Source organism: Thamnophis sirtalis, unplaced genomic scaffold, assembly GCF_051295495.1.
Source record: "Thamnophis sirtalis isolate CommonGarterSnake01/CBP01778 unplaced genomic scaffold, rThaSir2_p1.2 scaffold_7, whole genome shotgun sequence".
NCBI classification, from domain to species: Eukaryota; Metazoa; Chordata; class Lepidosauria; order Squamata; family Natricidae; genus Thamnophis; species Thamnophis sirtalis.
Window position 1 is genome coordinate 63,884,555 of NW_028261387.1, and position 18,200 is coordinate 63,902,754.

Genomic DNA, 18,200 nt, shown 5'->3' on the forward strand with positions numbered 1-18,200 from the left:
TATTTAAGCTAAAAATATAATGCACCATGTGTTTCAAGCTCTTCTTCCTTAAGCAGGATCTCAGAAAGTGGTATATTTTTTAGAAGAACTCGTAGGTATTTTGAATTCAGCAAGGTAGTTCAGAGATTTCACATTATTCTACTTATTGCTAACTTTAGATGCTTTGAAAAATCTTTTTATGACTAACTCCTCTTAATCCTACTTAACCAGGCCCTTGACAGTACTAGGCAACAAGATTCATATGGAGTTTCATTAATTAAGTTTAATGTCAGGAAATGTTAGAATAGAGAATCTTTGGAAATGCAAGAATAGAAATCAATTCAACAGAACTCCCACTCTCATTTAAAAAATAATTTGTTAAATGAATCTGTTTTTCTTCAAAACTGAAGGACTAGACACCCCTTTTCCAATATTGTAATACCAATTTGCTGTTAGTGATGTTTTGAAATACTTGCTCTTGTTTTCGAACTTTAGTCTTTGCAGCTACTTGTTGCAGTTTGTGTTGTTAAGGTATGTTTTCTTCTTAATAGGCAGGACCAAGGTTCCAGTCAGATTAAATTGTGTTTGCAAGTTTTGAAAGCTGTACAGAAATTGGCTCATGAATCAACCATTATGGCTAGAGAAACGTGGGAAGTTTTATTATTGTTTCTACTGCAGATTAATGATACTCTCCTGGCACCTCCAACAGTACAAGGTTAGACATAACTTTTCTTATTCATTACTTCCCAATAAACTTTTAGCTAGAGATTATATAATTAAAAACATCCTGTTTTTTCTGTTTTAACATTTTAAAGCATCATAATCCTAAAATGATGCTGATATATTAGACTTGTTTTCTAATATTCAGTAAAGTGAAAGTCCTTTTTTAAAACCTTTTCTCCAATTTGTTGATACCAATACAATGTTTTTAAGGACTTGCAATATTTGTGAGCCTCAGATCAAAGTCTAATCTATGTTGCAATAGACCCCAAAATTTCTCATACCCACAATCCTGGAAATAAAACACTGTTTCTTCTATATGTTATTCCAAGAACTTGTCCTAACCTTATTGGAGACAAATAATAACTTTCCAATAAGCCCCATGAATTATATTCACAATATTTTTATATTGTGCATATTTGGCTGATAAAATATTAGCCCAATTATATTTTTGCAAGTCCAATAAATTAAAACAATCATCTACAAATGTTAATCTCAATTTAGCTAATGAAATTCTTGGATGGCTGTTTTCTGAATAATTTGTTTTTACAAAAATATTTATCTGGGATTAACATTAGAATACCTCACAAGACATACTTCAGAAGAGATAATGTATTCATTTTAATAGTATTAATTATATCCTACAAATTTAATTTAATTTTAATACATCCAAATCAACCTGTTCTAAAAGTTTCAGTATTTTTATTTCTATATATTAGAAGAGTTGTTGGAAATAACATTTTCCAGGAATTTCATATACGTATACATGAAGTTTGCTAAATAGTTCTGAATGAAACTGATTATTCTGGTACGTGATCATAAAGCTATATCACAGTTGTGTCTACAAAGCGAACAATATACCTAGATGGATCACAGTTATCCCTTAATATAAAAATAATAAGGAATTTCTTTCAAGGAAGATTTTTGAAATATTCTTTGCTTTGTTAGGTGGTATTGCTGAAAATCTGGCTGAAAAACTGATTGGTGTATTGTTTGAAGTCTGGTTGCTAGCCTGTTCTCGGTGTTTTCCCACACCACCTTATTGGAAAACTGCCAAAGAGATGGTAGCAAATTGGAGACATCATTCTGCAGTGGTAGAGCAGTGGAGTAAAGTCATCTGTGCACTCACTGCTAGGTAGGCTACTTCTTTTTTCATTATTCAATTTGGCATTACTAAATGATGCAGGATATTAATATTGCAGATCTCCTGCAAGGAGATCCCCTTGGGCATTGCTCTTTCTATTCAAATTGAAATATTACATTTACTATGTGTAAACGTTTGAATTTGGTCTTAGATTTAATTTCACTGGGTTCTGGGTGGTCACATAGCAGAATGCAGATCAGAGTTCCCATTATCATTTGTTATATTGCATATTTTTTTCTTTGAAATCGAAAATTGACATGTGATGAAGAGTCATGCAAAATAATTATGTAATACATCATTTTCATTGTTGTTATTCTAAAAGGAAAATCTATTGCTAGGATTCTGAATGGGATCTAGGCATATTCTTTTGCCTTTGACAACTATTGTACCACAAAATCTTTGCAAAAAAACCATGGATGACTAAGAGTTTTTATACATAAGGAGAGGCTGTATATATTATTATTATTGTAAGCTCTTTGTTTTTCATAATCACTGCAATACTAAGAGTAACTCTGCATTGTATGATTATTACCATTTGAGCAAAGATATTTCATGCCGCTATATAACCACTTAAGTCCTTGTTTAAATTTATTTTATTGGAATACAAATAAACTGTTAACTGTAATTTTGCTTGGTCTAAAACAGGGGTGTCAAACTCATGTTGTCACGGCATTAGGTGACGTATTGGGACTTTTCCCCACTTTGCTAAACTGGACAAGGGCAGGGCCAGCATGTGACGCATGTGGTCCGTGGGGTGGGAGTTTGATAGCCCTGGTCTAAAAGAAGTACGTCATGAATTTTTTAAGTGTTAAAGTATAATTAGATTGATTACAGTTTGAATGTTTACATGATATTTATAAGGATTTTGTTCAGAAAATGCCTCCATTGAAATATGGATATTAATTTATGTACTAAAATCAGTCAGAACTCTAAAACTATTAAAAGGCCCATTTTTGTTCCTAGATTGTTGCGTTTTACATACGGACCTTCATTTCCACCTTTTAAAATTCCTGATGAAGATGCAAACTTGATACCTCCTGAAATGGATAACGAATGTGTTGCCCAAACTTGGTTTCGCTTTTTACATATGTTGAGGTATTGTATGGAAGAGAAATCATGTACTGTTATTAGCAAGTTATGTATGTATGAGGTTTTTTGGGGTAAACACTTACTGAAATACGTTGGCCTTTAAATGAAATGGCTCTCTAGTAGTTCAGGATCCAGATATTCAAACCAATAATAAAAATAGAAACCCAATTTTGTTAATCCAGTGACTGAATAATTTTCATTTTGGGAATAAATTAACCCATGGAAACATCTAATTTAATCTAAGCATTTGGCATTTTGGAGTAGTCCTCAGAACAGCTTTTGTATAGTTCTGACTGAAAACATTTTTTCTGACTACTTTAAAATATAGCTTTTTTTGAAATTATTCATACCTTTTCAATGTTTTGCTAATTGTGTTCCTTTTACATAGCTCTACACCAGTGTTTCTCAATTTTGGACACTTGAAGATGTGTGCACTTCAATTCCCAGAATTACCCAGCCAGCATGGCTTAAAAAACATGGTTAGTTGAGGAATTCTGGAAGTCGAAATCTTCAAGCGACCAAGGTTGAGAAATACTGTTCTAAACACTAACAACTAATAATTCCTCCACTCCCCTTGTGATTTTAATGCATTTACACCAAACATTCATAGCTCTACCATTTTCTTGTAACACTTTTGCATTTGCATCAGCATACAAGCCTTATGTGCCCCTAGATGACCATAATTAATAATATTTTAAACCTCAAACCTCAAACACCTTGCCCTCTTTATTAGCTAAGTATTGGATAAGTTATTTATTACTTCTTGGTCTATTAAGTTTTAAACATTTCATTTTCAGGACATATTTTAAAAAAACAAATCAGTTTTTCATGCAGCACTTTAGAGATAGCAAGCTTTGTGATAAATTTGTCTATTGGCATTAAAAACTTAAGGAATGATGTACATTTCCAAACTTTCAAGCATGATTCAATCTTTTAATTTCTTTAAAAGAATCTTTTAAAAGAGTAAAAATAGTCAATGTCAATGTATTCTAGGGATTTTCCTTCATCAGGTCAGTGATTAAATAATATTCTTTTTCTTTGTAGCAATCCTGTGGATTTGAGTAATCCAGCGATAATAAGTTCTACCCCCAAATTTCAGGAACAGTTCCTAAATGTGAGTGGAATGGCTCAGGAATTGAATCAGTATCCCTGCCTTAAACATCTGCCTCAAATATTCTTTCGTGCTATGCGTGGGATTAGTTGCTTAGTGGACGCATTTCTAGGTAAAGTATTTTAACTTTCCTCTTTTTGTGGTATAGATTAATGGATTTTAATATTTCATATTCATTTATTTAACAGTACAGTTGTGTGCTGCAGGACTAGAATTGCATACATGTCAATTACATCATCTGCTCATTTGAAATATATTTTATTTCAAATAATTGGCAAGTGTTAGTCTTCTTATGAGCTTCATCTTCCACCTCTGACTCTCATCTGTATCTCCTACGTATATTTTCCAGGGACAAAATTTAAGGTGGACTAAAGTATTAAGTTAGAAGGTTTATAGCAAATCCTTGGATGGTCCTATTGTCTTTCAAGAAACCAGCCAAGTATTTTTCTGGTCAGGTTTTTGTAGTCTTGGTAATAGGTATTGAACATAGATTATTAATACATTTAGCAAAATGACTTGAAATATTTCTTGGTTCCTACATGAATAATTTGCTTTGAAGAATTTTCAGGATTTTGGCTTTGCTGTTAGCTAAAATGATTGCCTACTGTTACTTTCAGTAAAAATTGAATATAAAATGTCATTTTCCTCAGGAACTGCTTTTTTGGAAATGTTTCCATTATGGCACATAATGTATCAGAAATATACTCTCTCTCTTCTTTAGGAGTTGCTGCATTTACAACCAGTGGGTGCGAAAGATTACCCAGATATGGTATTAAAACTTGTTGCACTCTCTTGGGTGACAAGAATCTCAGAAGATGGGTGGTGATTTTAACAGTGGTTGGGGTTTAAATCAAAATTTGGAAAGTTGCAGTATTCTGTCATCATAGTTTCTTAGTATAAATTGATATATACTTAATATACTATATTGTTTAATTTTTAAAGCTGTTATAAAGATTTCCTTTTTGCTATAAAATTGGGCCTCTTTTCACTGCTATGGATTATGTATTTCCAGAAGTACTGTGCATATATATTAAATAGCACAACTATCATTTCTTAAGATCTTTGAATCATGTTAATAGGTTTCTCTCTCACCTTGCAACACAATTAACATGATGTTCCAAAATTGTATAATTTTAACCATTTTATAAATGCAAAAGTTAAATGGAATCTTAATTCGGTCTTATTAATGACATTGGTCCGCCCTACTATAAAAACACAGCTATAACGTTAACAATTCCATAGCTGTGTATTTAGTTCTTTGTGTAATTTTTCTATCACCCTAATTTATTTCAATAACATTAACATATTTCTATGCAGGAACATATTAAGACATGTTTCAAATGTCTAAATATTGAGAAATAGGGAAAATATCTCATAAATTATTTTTTTTAAAAATTCGTGAAGGGATTGCTTGACTAACGGGGAATGATTCTTTCTATGTGGCATTAAACCAAATGCTTTAATAATGTCAAAAGTGCAGTGTATATTGCCAAACTTGAGATGGGTGGCAGAAATGAACCCAAATAGCAACTGAAGTTCCACACAGATAAATACAGAATGATTCACATTAGGCAAAATTCCTAACTTCAGATAATTGCGGATAGCAATTGAGGTAATGGGCGATTGAGGTAATGGGAAGTGAATGTGAAAGTCTTGAAGTTTTGATATGAATTCAGTATGTGTCTGCTATAAAAAAAACACAAAAAAAGGATGCATATTAGGATAGTTAGGATAATTATAAAGTTTACTACTAGTAAAGTACTTTGAAGTAGTTTAAAGCTGGTGCTATGATGTATATTTCTAGTGTTTGCACTGTGATACTTTGTAACAGAAAAAAGTACAAAAAAACCCCATAATTTGCCCAAAGAAGTTTCCTTGAGGAAAAAAAATATGGTGCAGCTTCAAAAACAGGTGTAATTGAAATATATAAAATTATTCTTTAAGATGAAAAAATGTGATAAAACCAGCATATGAAATCATCTATTGCAATGATTTTCAGCTGTTGATACATAGGACTAGTGAGGTAGAGTATAGAGTGAAAACTTAAAACTTACCCAAAATTCTAAGTATTGTAATAGAATAACTTCAAATACATTTTTAAGAAGTGATCATGATAGGATCTGCACTCTTTGATAAAATTATCGATGGGTTATAACCGGGAACTACTGATTGAATGAAAAAGAAGAGTGGGAATTTTAGGACACATAAAATTAGATTACTTCGCAATGTGCTCTTGAATTTGCTGCTACAGAATTTGCTGATGCCAATATAACAATCTTAGTTATATTTAAAAGAAGATAAATACACAGAGACTAAGGTATTCAAATAATTGGTAGTTAGGATGTCTGCGTAGTCATAACTGCAATGCTAGAGGTTGAATAGATAATTAAATATTCAATACTATTGAATAGGAGCTGACAGGGAGCATGAGCAGGATGATGATATTGTACTCGTGTCTAATTTATGAGTTTCCTGTTGACATCTGCTTGGCTGCTGTATATAGATTCCTGGTCTAGCTAAGCCAGTAAGACTGTTAACCCTATTAGTGGGGAAAAACATGATGTCTATGAATAGGTTAACATAACACAGTTTGAAAATAAGCAGATCAACTATAGTCATTCCATTTTAGCATTTATAAAACAGGTACCTGTCACATCCTGCAATAAATTATAATAGACTATGAAAGAATATAATTAAATGATATGGACTTTTTTTTCAGAATGCTATTTAAAATTTATTGCAACGTGAGAGAGCTATACTTAATCATGAGTCAAATGCAGAATTTGCATTAAAATCAATCTTAGAATTATTTGTTAATTTAAAACTCATAAAAGCCCAAACATTTGAATAATTGTTTAATAACAGAATACTGCTGCTTTCTTTTTGTTAAACTATGACAAACAGATCTGTTTCAATTGTGCTGATTGTGATACCAAGGCATGTGGAAGAGAGCTGTTAATCATTCACTTGTAAATTGCTTATCATTTTATCTGGGATTAAAGACCTCCCTTAATATTTTTAGTTGTGAATGAAGAATTCTGTTTTGCATTTGAGATTTGAAAATGACAGCAAAATAGTGAGCTCCAGAAATGCAGTAGTCAAGATCACATTCACACAGAAGAAATACATTATACCTTTGGCTTCCCTGGGCTGCACAACAAACTTACAGAAATGCTATGATATTGTAAACTACCAACTAAAAGTAGTTCACAGATTTGGATTTGGTTGACCATGAAAAAATTACAGAGCTATTGAGGGTGCCGTGAACTGACAAAGTTTGGGAATCTCTGAACTATACTCTACATCTAGAGAACAATGGAATTTAGTTTTGTTGAAAACAGCTTTTTTCTATACTTATAAATTAGACTTCCATGTAATTTGACTGCTTGCATGTCACTTTGAAGCAACCAGATTCCTCAGCTATCAAGAGAAGTTTTATCAAAGTTTAAGAAAGTTGTTGAGGGCCTCTTTTCTTGTTCATTTTTTAAAAATCCTCCAATTCCATAGCTAAAGCAGAAAAAAACACTAAAGGACATGATTTTATGAGAAAAAAAAATTGGGGAGTTTGCCTATCCTTATTCCTTAGGCTCACTAAATTCGGAGTAAGCTGTAGCAAGATTGATTTCTGAAGTTTATGAACATAAATGAGATTCCCTTAAAATGGTTTGGGAAAAGTTCATGAGCAATTTGTATTTTGATGCAGGAGAATTTTGCTACAAAACAATATATGGTTTCTAAAATGGGAAGAATGAAACTTTTAAATATTTGCTACAGCAAAGTTGAATTCTGTGGTGGTTTAAAAATACATTTAAGCACTGCATTTTCAAGCTTTAAGTTACATTGATATTTTGTAGCTGTATATTTGGAGTGGGCAAATGGGGCAAATTGCTCCATGCAGTTCCTGGCATACCATTTGTGATCCCCAAAATAACTTGAAATACAGCTGCCGAAGTTCTGCAACAAGTTGATTTTCAAATTAATTAATTTTTAATTGATTAATTAATTTTGTAGTATAGGACAGTGTTGTAGAGGATGAATGAGACGGTAATATCTGCATGATTCCTAAACCCATCCTTTAAGAGAAAGTTGTATTCGCACAAGTAGGAAAACAAACTGAAATTTTGGCCCTTCTTTTCAGTAATGCCGTTGGAAACTACATCTTGGCTTTAGCTACCAACTCCGGCTGAAACCTTTTTTGGAGAAGTTCTATTTCCCAGTAATCGTGTGCTTATGGCACACTAGTATGTATATGTGGGCATGTGTATATCTGTTTATATACTTCCACAAAGCCACAATCCCAAATGTACACAGAGTAAGACAAAAATATCTCATTAGTTGTATTAATAAACACAATTGAATTAATTTCTTGTAAAAGAGAGAGCTCTGTTAATTATTTCTTGCAAAAAAAACATGGAAATGGAATACAACAAAGGGGTAACTGCATGTAAAAGAGAAGGAAGAAAAAGAGCAGGATAGGGGGGAAAACAAAAGAAAGCTTCTCATTATTTCTTGACTAATTGTGGTGGCCTGACAACTCAGCACTGATCTCTTGTACACTTCTTTATTTTCCACAACTTCTAAGGCTGTCCAAAGTATTCAAAAGGGGCAAAACACTCACTGAAGCATTTAAATCAGCCATAGTGCAATTCTGCTGGTAGTTCCAGTGGAAATGCTACCTGTTCAAGATGCCCATGCGGAAAACAGAGAAAACTTTTTGAAGCAACTGGTGTGCCTTCTCAGCCTTTCAGAGCACATCATTGATTTAATGCATCAAAAAGCAGATGCTTGGTTGGCCTATAATGAAGTGCCCCTTATGAATGCTTCTAAACCATTACAGCTTTTTCTGTTCTGACCGGTATTATAAGGTTTTAATTCCTCAAGTTACAGTTAATTATTTAAGAGGGGGGAAAATGCTTCTTAATATCATAATATAAACATACCGTAAGTGAAATGTTTGCAAAAGCATGCTACAATTTTTTTGAAAGTAGGACATCATATCACTGCATACACTTTTGTAGAATTGTTTCATTGAGCCTCTTGTCACATAAGGATTTTTTCTCCATAAACGCCTAATCAGTTCACCTCTACTGGTTTTTTGTAGCTTATCACTCAGAAGAATGTTCAACTAGATATAAGAAAGCTGTGCATTTAATTTTAATACTTTATTACTTATGTTAGAGACAGACCATTCTCTTTGAATTTTGAAGATGATTGTTAAACAATTTGGTAAAAAAATAACTTTTTTCTTCTTCATTTCTATAGTTTTCTTTCTGTTTTCATAGTATACATTCAAATCTGGTTATGTTTTAATTAATATATATATAATTTTAAGACTTTTGCATCTTTCTAGCCTTAGAAAGACTAATTTTCTAAATTTCTAAAAAGATACCAATGATTTTAGGAAGAATTTCAGGTTCAAATTGATGTTATACTTTTCAGGTATTTCAAGGCCCCGTGCTGATAGTGCTCCACCTACACCAGTAAATAGATTGAGCATGCCCCAAACTGCAGCTGTAAATACAACCCCACCTCATAATCGAAGACATCGTGCTGTAACTGTGAATAAGCCAACAATGAAAAACAGCACAGTAAGTCTTTATCCTTAGCAACAGCTATGTTGCATTGACATTTCTTATAATGCAGATGATAATTGATATTCTTATATTATAAGCAGTATATTAGAGTTCTAAACAAATGCTTTTCTTTCTTTTTTTCATTCAAATAGGCTAACACTGCTCATGCTTCCAAACACCAGCCATCTTCTTCTCCGCTGTCTAGCCCAAACCAGACTAGTTCTGAACCTCGACCATTACCTGCTCCTCACAGGCCAAAAGTTAACAGTATCTTGAACCTCTTTGGATCATGGCTGTTTGATGCAGCCTTTGTTCATTGTAAGCTTCATAATGGAATAAACAGGGACAGCAGTATGACTGGTAAATATTTTCACCCATTTTGTACACCTCCTTCTCTTTGTTGACATTAACATGTTTGACTAACCAAAATTAAAGTCTGAAAAATTATATGATTAACTTATTATATTAATTTAATATAAATAACATCTTGATTTTAAGGGACTGTAACAGTTAAGTCAAATTTTCTAGTTAGGTCACGTATTTTCACTGACACTAATAAAGATGTCTTCTGCAACATATTGGCTAAGAGAAAGTGGCATGAAGGGAATTATTTACATCTATGACTTTGAAAGCACTACTTCAAAACCAAATTTTGTAACTGAATTATTTCAAGCAGTCAATTAGCAGAACAGGCAGGAAAGCACTATAATAAGATGTGTTATTTCATTATTACTGGGTCCCCCCGTCCCCCAAAATTGGGTTTCTTTCAGAATTTCTGTCATGAAATCTGTACATTTCAATGATTAGTTAAATTCTTTAGCTTCAAGGGTTCTGTAAAACTGTAGTTTTCAATCTTTGATCTTTTAGTTTTATTTTATCTGACTGTCTCATAGTTATTTTTTAAATTTACATATAAAATTGGACAGAACAGAAATAATGTATAATAATGTTCCAGTTAGAATGAAGCTTTTGATTCATAGTTTTTCCCTTGCCCAATAACATCATGCTGATATAACTCAGAATCAGAATCAATATTTTGTAGTAGCTTGTGATTCTGTGGAAAATATAGCCACTGACTCGAGTCTCACCGTAAAATTATCAAACCTTTACCGTAATAATAGTAAATTTAAGTAGCATTTATTGATATTTAAACACAATACTAAGATGCTAAGAATTTGTAAATGAAAAAGGTTTCTTGGTTTTTTTTCATATGTTTCATATTGTTGGTATTCTAGTACTTAGTCTAATTTGCATTGTAAAATAGGTAGCTGACTTTGACTGATCTAGAAAGCAAAACTAATTTGGGGCTGGTTAGTATTTAAGTTACCTAAGAAGTCCAGGGTTATAGGCTAGACTGGGTAGTTGAAAAAAGTGTTTTAGAAAAAGGCGATAACAAATAATTTCAATATCAGGAAAGTAAAACTCCATGTGTTAGTAAATCAATAGAAGCTTAGCTCAATTGGGAGGTAATTTTTCTGTATTCTGATATAGGTAACAGGAATAAGATTTTAAGGACCACTAAAATTTTTAAAAGCTTTTAAAAATAATGTGCTATGGAGAATATGAGATCTATACACAAAGGGCTTGCTGCCCTGCAATATGCAAATTTTGAAAACTGCCTATAGCTATCAAATTGTCCTATCAATCAGACAACCCCAGACATATTTTTATTTATCTATTTTTTTTCCAGGAAATATATACCGTATTTTTTGGAGTATAAGATGCACCTTTTTGCCTCCTGACACTCCAGCCCCTTCATCAAAATGGCCACGCATAGCCTTTAGGAGACTTGCCGAGTGCTGCTGGGGGCTCGGGGGGGGGGGGCAGAAATGAGCAAAAAATGGCCATTTTTTTGCTCAATTTTGCCCCACCCCAGCCCCCAGGAGTATTCTATAAGCCTCCTAAAGGCTATACATGCCCATTTTTTGACAAAAAACAGGCCTGTTTTCACGGAAAATGGGCCGTTTTTGGGAGCTCTGCAGAGTGCAAAAACTTTTTTTTTAAAATTGCCTCTTCAAAACCTTGGTGCACCTTATACTCCGGTGCGTCTTATACTCCAAAAAATACTGTGTGTGTGTGTGTGTGTGTGTGTGTACACATACGTGTATGTGTGTGTATTGATTGTCTAAGTAACTTGCCCCTCAAAAAGGGCAACATTAATTCCTCCTGATACCATTGTTAACCCCCTCCCCCTTTTCATCTCTTTTGGAATATAATACTTGCCACACTCATTGGAAGAACTATCTGGAATCTTTTATTTCTCAGATTAAAGTGTTTGGTCACAATTCCATTCTCACTTCTCTCAAAATTCCTCAGAATTTCTAATGGTTCAAGCACTCACTGTTCACCCCAATTATTGTGCTTGTTTCTTGCCATCTTTCTTTCCTGTTGTAATCTGAAGTTTTCTTCCTTGTCCTTTTGAACTATGTTGTTTCCATGTGTGCCTTATCATTCCTCAGAGTTTCAATCCTTATAAAGCAACCATTGAGATTCTGTAGCTGCTTTTCATTTTTGAATGCAACTGTATCATACAGAGTTCTGCACCTCATATTGCTGTTCTGTATCATTTTATCCCAAGGCTTTCATTATACTTATTTTAGTTTCCCCACCTTAGTATCCCTCCCTCCAAAACCCCAAGAGCCTATTAGTTCTATTTCTGCCTTAGCCACAAATTATATATATCCATATGATTGTTTGTCTGAGGTGATAGTTCTTGATCATTGTTTAGTGCTTAATTGTTTGGTGTTAATCCTGGCATATATCCTTGTTTATCTGGGTATTGATTGCTGGCGAAGAAGTCTTCTGGTTGTCTTGGTTCCTTTTACCAGTAAACAAGCAATAAACAATAGCAAAATCCAGAAAATACCAAGAAGTAAACAATATCCCACTGACAGGGTATAGAGATGCTGTCTAGGAAATAATCAGACAAGAGAGGCAGAAGCTCCCAGACAGAGAAAAAAATTGAGAAAGGTCTCGCTCTGATGAATTAAGGAGTTAAAAGTGGTGGCAGGAAAGTTCTATTTTCAGACTTGCAAGATTCTGTTATTTACAATAAAATAAAATTAGGTCATCTAGTGGTATCTCCTGTCTGGTTTACCTGGGCGGTCTGAACTACTGTACATAAACACAAAGCAAACCCTGTTCCCTTCTACACTGAAGATATTACCCAGAAAACAACACAGAAAGCACCAAGGATTTCACAGTTCAACTCTGAACTACATATATTCTCTTCCATTGGAGACCAATTGATTGGCCACTGCAATCCCAGCAATACTGTTGTTACCGGAGTACTCATTCCAATCCAAGCTATTCCAGGCTTGGTCCATCCCTACCCTGAGGCATAATAAGAAATTGCCTTCAACTCCCCCATCTCCCTACTTGCCCCCACCCCCAAATCTCTGCTTTTTTGGCTGTTTTTCATCTTACCTTGCCTTTATGGAATGGTAAAACGGCCCAGAATTTTGCAACTCCCCAAGGAGTCAAAAGGAGCCACAGCCATCCCAATCCCTTGCTACCCTGTGCTCCAATATTCCTGCCTCCCTGCACTCCACCATCCCAGTTGACTTTCATCACTGATTTCTTGCTCATGATGATGAGGCAGGCCTTACTCATGCCTTAATCAAGTCCAGAATAGACTACTGCAGTGTGCTGTACATGAGGTTGCCCTTGAAGAATATCCAGAAACATCAATTGGTACAGTTTGCTCCTTCAACAGTGCATGTTACATCTCTCTTCTCTAAGCTGCATTGGTTGCCAGTTTGCTTCTGGGTCTACCTCAAGGTGCTGGTTTTAATCTTTAAAGCCCTTCAAGGCATGGGAGTGGGCTATCTCTGTCTATTTCAGATGAATGAAACCCTTGTTTAAAGCTCTACAGAGCTACTGCTAAATTCAAATACACAAAATTGCACTAAGTGGATACCGTGAACTGTTTGCTTTATGAAGTGATAGACAGATTCAGATGAGAATTATTCACTGAGTGAATAATTAACTGTTGTTAGACAAGAGGAATTGCTGGCCATTCGAGGTACTGTAAAGAAATGAAGGAATGTCTATCCTTTATGTAACTTCTCAACATTCAAGTGTCATGTCTCTGTTTGTGTAGACTTAACTACCTATTGGACAGTATAAACTAATAAAGATTCACATGAATTTTTGAGTCTAGTTTTGAACCATTTTTCCCTGTTCTATCCTTTTTTTTAGCTTTGTTTGCTACATTTGGTTGGATTTTACTATATTTTACTATTCCTGTTTCTCTTAGAAACATTATGTTAGTTTAATCTTTTGATTTGGTGAAAGAGTCTTCCTATGTTTAGTTGCTTATTGTAAAAGGTAATTTGAATAGCCAATATTGGAATTTCAGTACTTTATTTCATTACTTTGAAGCACTGCTGAAAGTAGTCCTTTGCACAAATATGTACTTTGTGGAAGGAACATTCTCTGCTTCAAGATTTGCCGTTCAAACCCTCCACTCTATACTAAAAAAGCAAATAGGTTGCTGGGAAATTTTATTTTTAGATAGTCTTGAATCTGAATATAGATAAAGATATATCTTTAGCAAAAATGTCAACATGAAAATGGATAAAGGGTTACTTAAAAAGTCCCCTTAAAGTAAGATAACAAGTGTGGAAAAGGCAGCTACAGATTGCAGAACCCTTGAAGAGAAAGCTTGAAAAGTTCTCCTTTTTTGCCTCAATTTTTCTCAAGTTGTTATTCAGGGCTTCAAGCAGCCCTTGGTACAACACAGAGAAATTAGATGTGTTGCCTTATCTAAAATGAGTGATTGCTGGGGAAGTATTAAACCATATGGGAAGTGGCTTTTCTAAGATTTGAGACATTTTTGTTTTATCAGTGGATATGATGGCATAATTAATTTGATTTATGTAGGAACTACTTTGTGCAAAATACTTTACAGCACATAAGTAATGATTGGATTTGTTTCAGCTATAATTTAAAACAAACAATACATTCCTATTCCCACACAAATCTTCATAGTTACAAATTAATTAATTCCAGTGTGATCCTCAGAGTCAAATAAGATGCTTAACTACCCTTTCCATTAAAAGGGATTTCTTATGAACCCCTTCCTAGTCTGTTTGTTTCCGAGATGATTTGTAATTTGGTTACCTTGAATAAAAATTTATTCTATAGGGTTTTTTTTTCCTCCGAAGAAAGGGTTTAAGTGATCACTAAAGCATTTTGCCATCCCAGTGGAAACTGCAAATAAAGAAATTGATTTGATGTGAGATAAACAGATAGTAAATTTTCTTTCTTCCCATCTCTTTATGATCTCCTGATAGTGTAGATCTTCATTTGCTGATATATGAATAAAAGCAAATTGTTTTCAGAATAATATTGTAAAACTAAATGTACAATACATGCAATGCATGACAGTATTTTAAATCTTTCAAAATTCTGCATGAAATCATATTTTTGAACCGTAATGCTACTTTCCTATGTGTTTAACAAGCCTGCTAGATCATAAGCTTTTATTATATGTTTCAAACCCTAAACTTAACTTGTTATTACAGTTTCATCATTTTAAAGTATTTTATAACTATTGCTGTCCTTTGATTTACTTCCATTTTATTTCTATTATCTTGCAGCATCTTTTATCCAAATTCTTCTTTCTTATAAATCTTGTAAGTAGGAACTAGTAGCTTCTCTTTAATTGCAGTCATGTTTTTTTCTTTTTTTCTTTTTTTCATAATCACATTTTTTAAATTTGTATCATTGTCATTCCTTGTAGCTGTTGCTCTTTACATGGGAAAGACAAATAGCTGTGTGTGCTTTTTTAAGCGGGGAAGATTGTTGGCAAAAGCAAATCTGCCTGATATCAGTCCCATCATTTTCCGTACTTTAGTCTGTGTTCGTGTCATGAATTATAGGAATTTTGCACTAACCATGTTTTTTTCCCATAAAGCTTCTTTTACACAGATCTGGTGTTTTGATTTGTATGCATTCTGCATGTAGTTTTTTCCTCCCCACCCCACCCCAATATAACATTATATGCTGGATAGCTTATTCAGGACAAAAAACGGCTCATGGGAAGACACATAAAGATTTGGATTTAGTTACCTTGTGCCAAAATAAAATTAGTGAAGAAATTATCTTAAAAAAAAAAAAAGACAATAAAATTTATTTTAACCTATTTCTTCCAAATTACCAATCTGTTAGTAATAAACATTCAGTACATGGGCAGAGCTTCTGTTTGTAAGACTGTAGTTGACGTAGGCTGCATCCTATGTAGCTTTCTCTGAAGTAACTTGAGTTTTTAATTCAGTGAGACTTTTGAGGAAGCTGGCATAGGATTACGCTGTAAAATATCTTTTTCCATTCCCCTAAATAAGGTAGAATTGGACTAACAGTTGCTTTTTTCTAGTACTGGAGTTATTCTTTTTTGTCAGCATCCATCTGCATGATCTTAAACTGTTCATATTTGCTAGAATTCACCTAACATACCTGGAATAAAGGAATTGGGTAGGGGACATTCTGGCTGAAAGCTGGAAGAAATTGAACAGTTACATGTTTTAAGAGAGCATTAATGACAGTAGAGGTTTGTGAATAAAATATGCTCGGTGCCTGTTGGAAAAAATATAGCCACAGAAAGAGGAGAGTGAACTCCTTGTAGCTTCCTGATGTATTTTAAACTGTATTGAATTTTTTTCCCCCCTCAATCCATGCCACCAAAAGTTTCATAAGCATGCAGGAATTTCCATCTCAGCACTCAGGTCACCTTTGCCATACCATCCCTTGTTTATCTCATAAAAGCGACTCATACTTCTGGAAAGCAGGCTTGATGAAGACAAAACAACTATAGGAGAAAAAAATCGAAACATGTATGGAAGGCATTTCCTTCTGAGCATGTTCTCTGGTGCCATAGAAATATATCTCTTGGCTTTTTTGAAGCAATATTTTCCATAGACATGATTTGGAATTTGGCATCTGCCTGCATCCTTATTTCTAGTTCCAGTGCAGGCTCACCATAGTGGCAAAAGATAAAGGAGAAGTAATTGGGAACCCGAGCTTGCTGGATAGTTAAAAGGTCAGGTCAGGTTTTTGAGTATAGTGAGTAAGGAAAATTAATGACATTGCTGTAAAACAAGATTCAGGGCTTTTGTTGATGCATCTGGCTGAGAATGTGAATGGAGCAGAGGCTTCTGCGCTTGGGTAGCATGGATTGCTGAAGGAGGAGATGATTTACTTATGTGCGAAGATGAAAAGGAAATAGTTTTCTTTTAAAAAGTCATAGTCCCTAAATGCTTTATAAACAGAGGCATTAACGTAAATGCAATAAACTAATGTTTTTTATGATTACTAAATTTGACATGATCTTTGTGTCCAGGATCCCATGAGCCTATTGGATATGTTTGCAAATGTAATGAAACTCTGTGCTTCTTGTTTTTGTTTTAGCTATAGCAACACAAGCAAATATGGAGTTTCGCAGGAAAGGTTCACAAATGTCTACAGAGACTGTGGCTTCCAATCCTATGTTTGATGCAGGGGAATTTTCTGACAACTATGAATCTGGCAGAGCAGAGGCATGTGGAACACTCTGTAGAATATTTTGTAGCAAGAAAACCGGAGAAGATATACTACCCGCCTACTTATCTCGGTACTGATTTACATTTTGAATTGTTCAAATATACTGTTATATACCTTTGCTACATATGAAGGGGTTTTTCAGCTTCTTAATGTTTGGGCACTTGAGAGATTGGATTTTAAATTAAGTAATTTTAAATTAAGGTGCGTCCTATCAATTTGGGTACGTAAAAAAAGGATTTCACCTTTTTTAAGCAAATAAAATACAGTTTTCCTCATTACATGCTTTTCACACCACTTTAGGAAAACGTTCATATGAAGAGGGTGTAATAATGACAACAATAAGGAAAGCAGCAATTCTTTTCTTTTCTCTTTTTCCCATAAAACTTTATTAGACTGCAACATAAGATGCAATGTAAGGAAAAGAAAGGATTAGAAAAAGGAAAGCTTGAGAACAAAAATAGAAGTGCAGAAAAGAAAAAGAAAAGAATTAGAAAAAGAATTATATCCAATTTTTTTGATACCAATGCAAATGTAAACTATATTAATCTCTTGCTCTAAAATTAACAATACTATTTATTTAACCATAAACAATTCTAATTGTCAAACTCCAAAATTAAAGTTTCATTTCTTTTAGTATCAAGCAAAATGTCCATAATTTTGCCATCTCAGCCATTTCCATGAAATTCACTCTTCATTCTTTTGTTGTAGGAATTTGTAAGTCCTTCCACTTTTGTATAGGAAATCTCCTTACTGTTGGCATATACAGAAACAAGATTTCTTTCAATCTATTTATCCATCAAGGCCTGAAAGGAAAACCCTGGTTTCAATTATAAATTCATTTTAAGGGTTCTCTGAATTGAAGTACATATCTGATCCCAATATTTCTTAGTTTTCTTATATGTCCACCAAAAATAATGAAAAGTATTTTCACATTTATTACATTTCCGACATATATTTGACACTACTTTATACATATTTTACCATTTATCAGAAGTTAAGCACCAAAAGTACATCATCTTAGAAAAATTCTTTCACATTAAAA

At 33.7% G+C, this 18,200-nt stretch overlaps 1 protein-coding gene across 2 annotated transcripts in view; it reads left to right on the forward strand.

The window, feature by feature from the left end:
* Positions 1–18,200, forward strand: part of RALGAPB (Ral GTPase activating protein non-catalytic subunit beta) — a 67,452-nt gene that overhangs the window by 12,968 nt on the left and 36,284 nt on the right. Inside the window, exons 4-12 of one of the 2 annotated variants that reach the window (XM_087720292.1) lie at positions 531–694; positions 1,648–1,834; positions 2,807–2,938; positions 3,977–4,155; positions 4,765–4,812; positions 9,483–9,631; positions 9,769–9,976; positions 15,220–15,255; positions 17,027–17,228. In XM_087720292.1, the coding sequence (XP_087576418.1) occupies positions 531–694; positions 1,648–1,834; positions 2,807–2,938; positions 3,977–4,155; positions 4,765–4,812; positions 9,483–9,631; positions 9,769–9,976; positions 15,220–15,255; positions 17,027–17,228 (1,305 nt within the window). The remainder of the gene's footprint in view (positions 1–530; positions 695–1,647; positions 1,835–2,806; positions 2,939–3,976; positions 4,156–4,764; positions 4,813–9,482; positions 9,632–9,768; positions 9,977–15,219; positions 15,256–17,026; positions 17,229–18,200) is intronic. The other variant, XM_087720293.1, reaches the window with a different exon arrangement.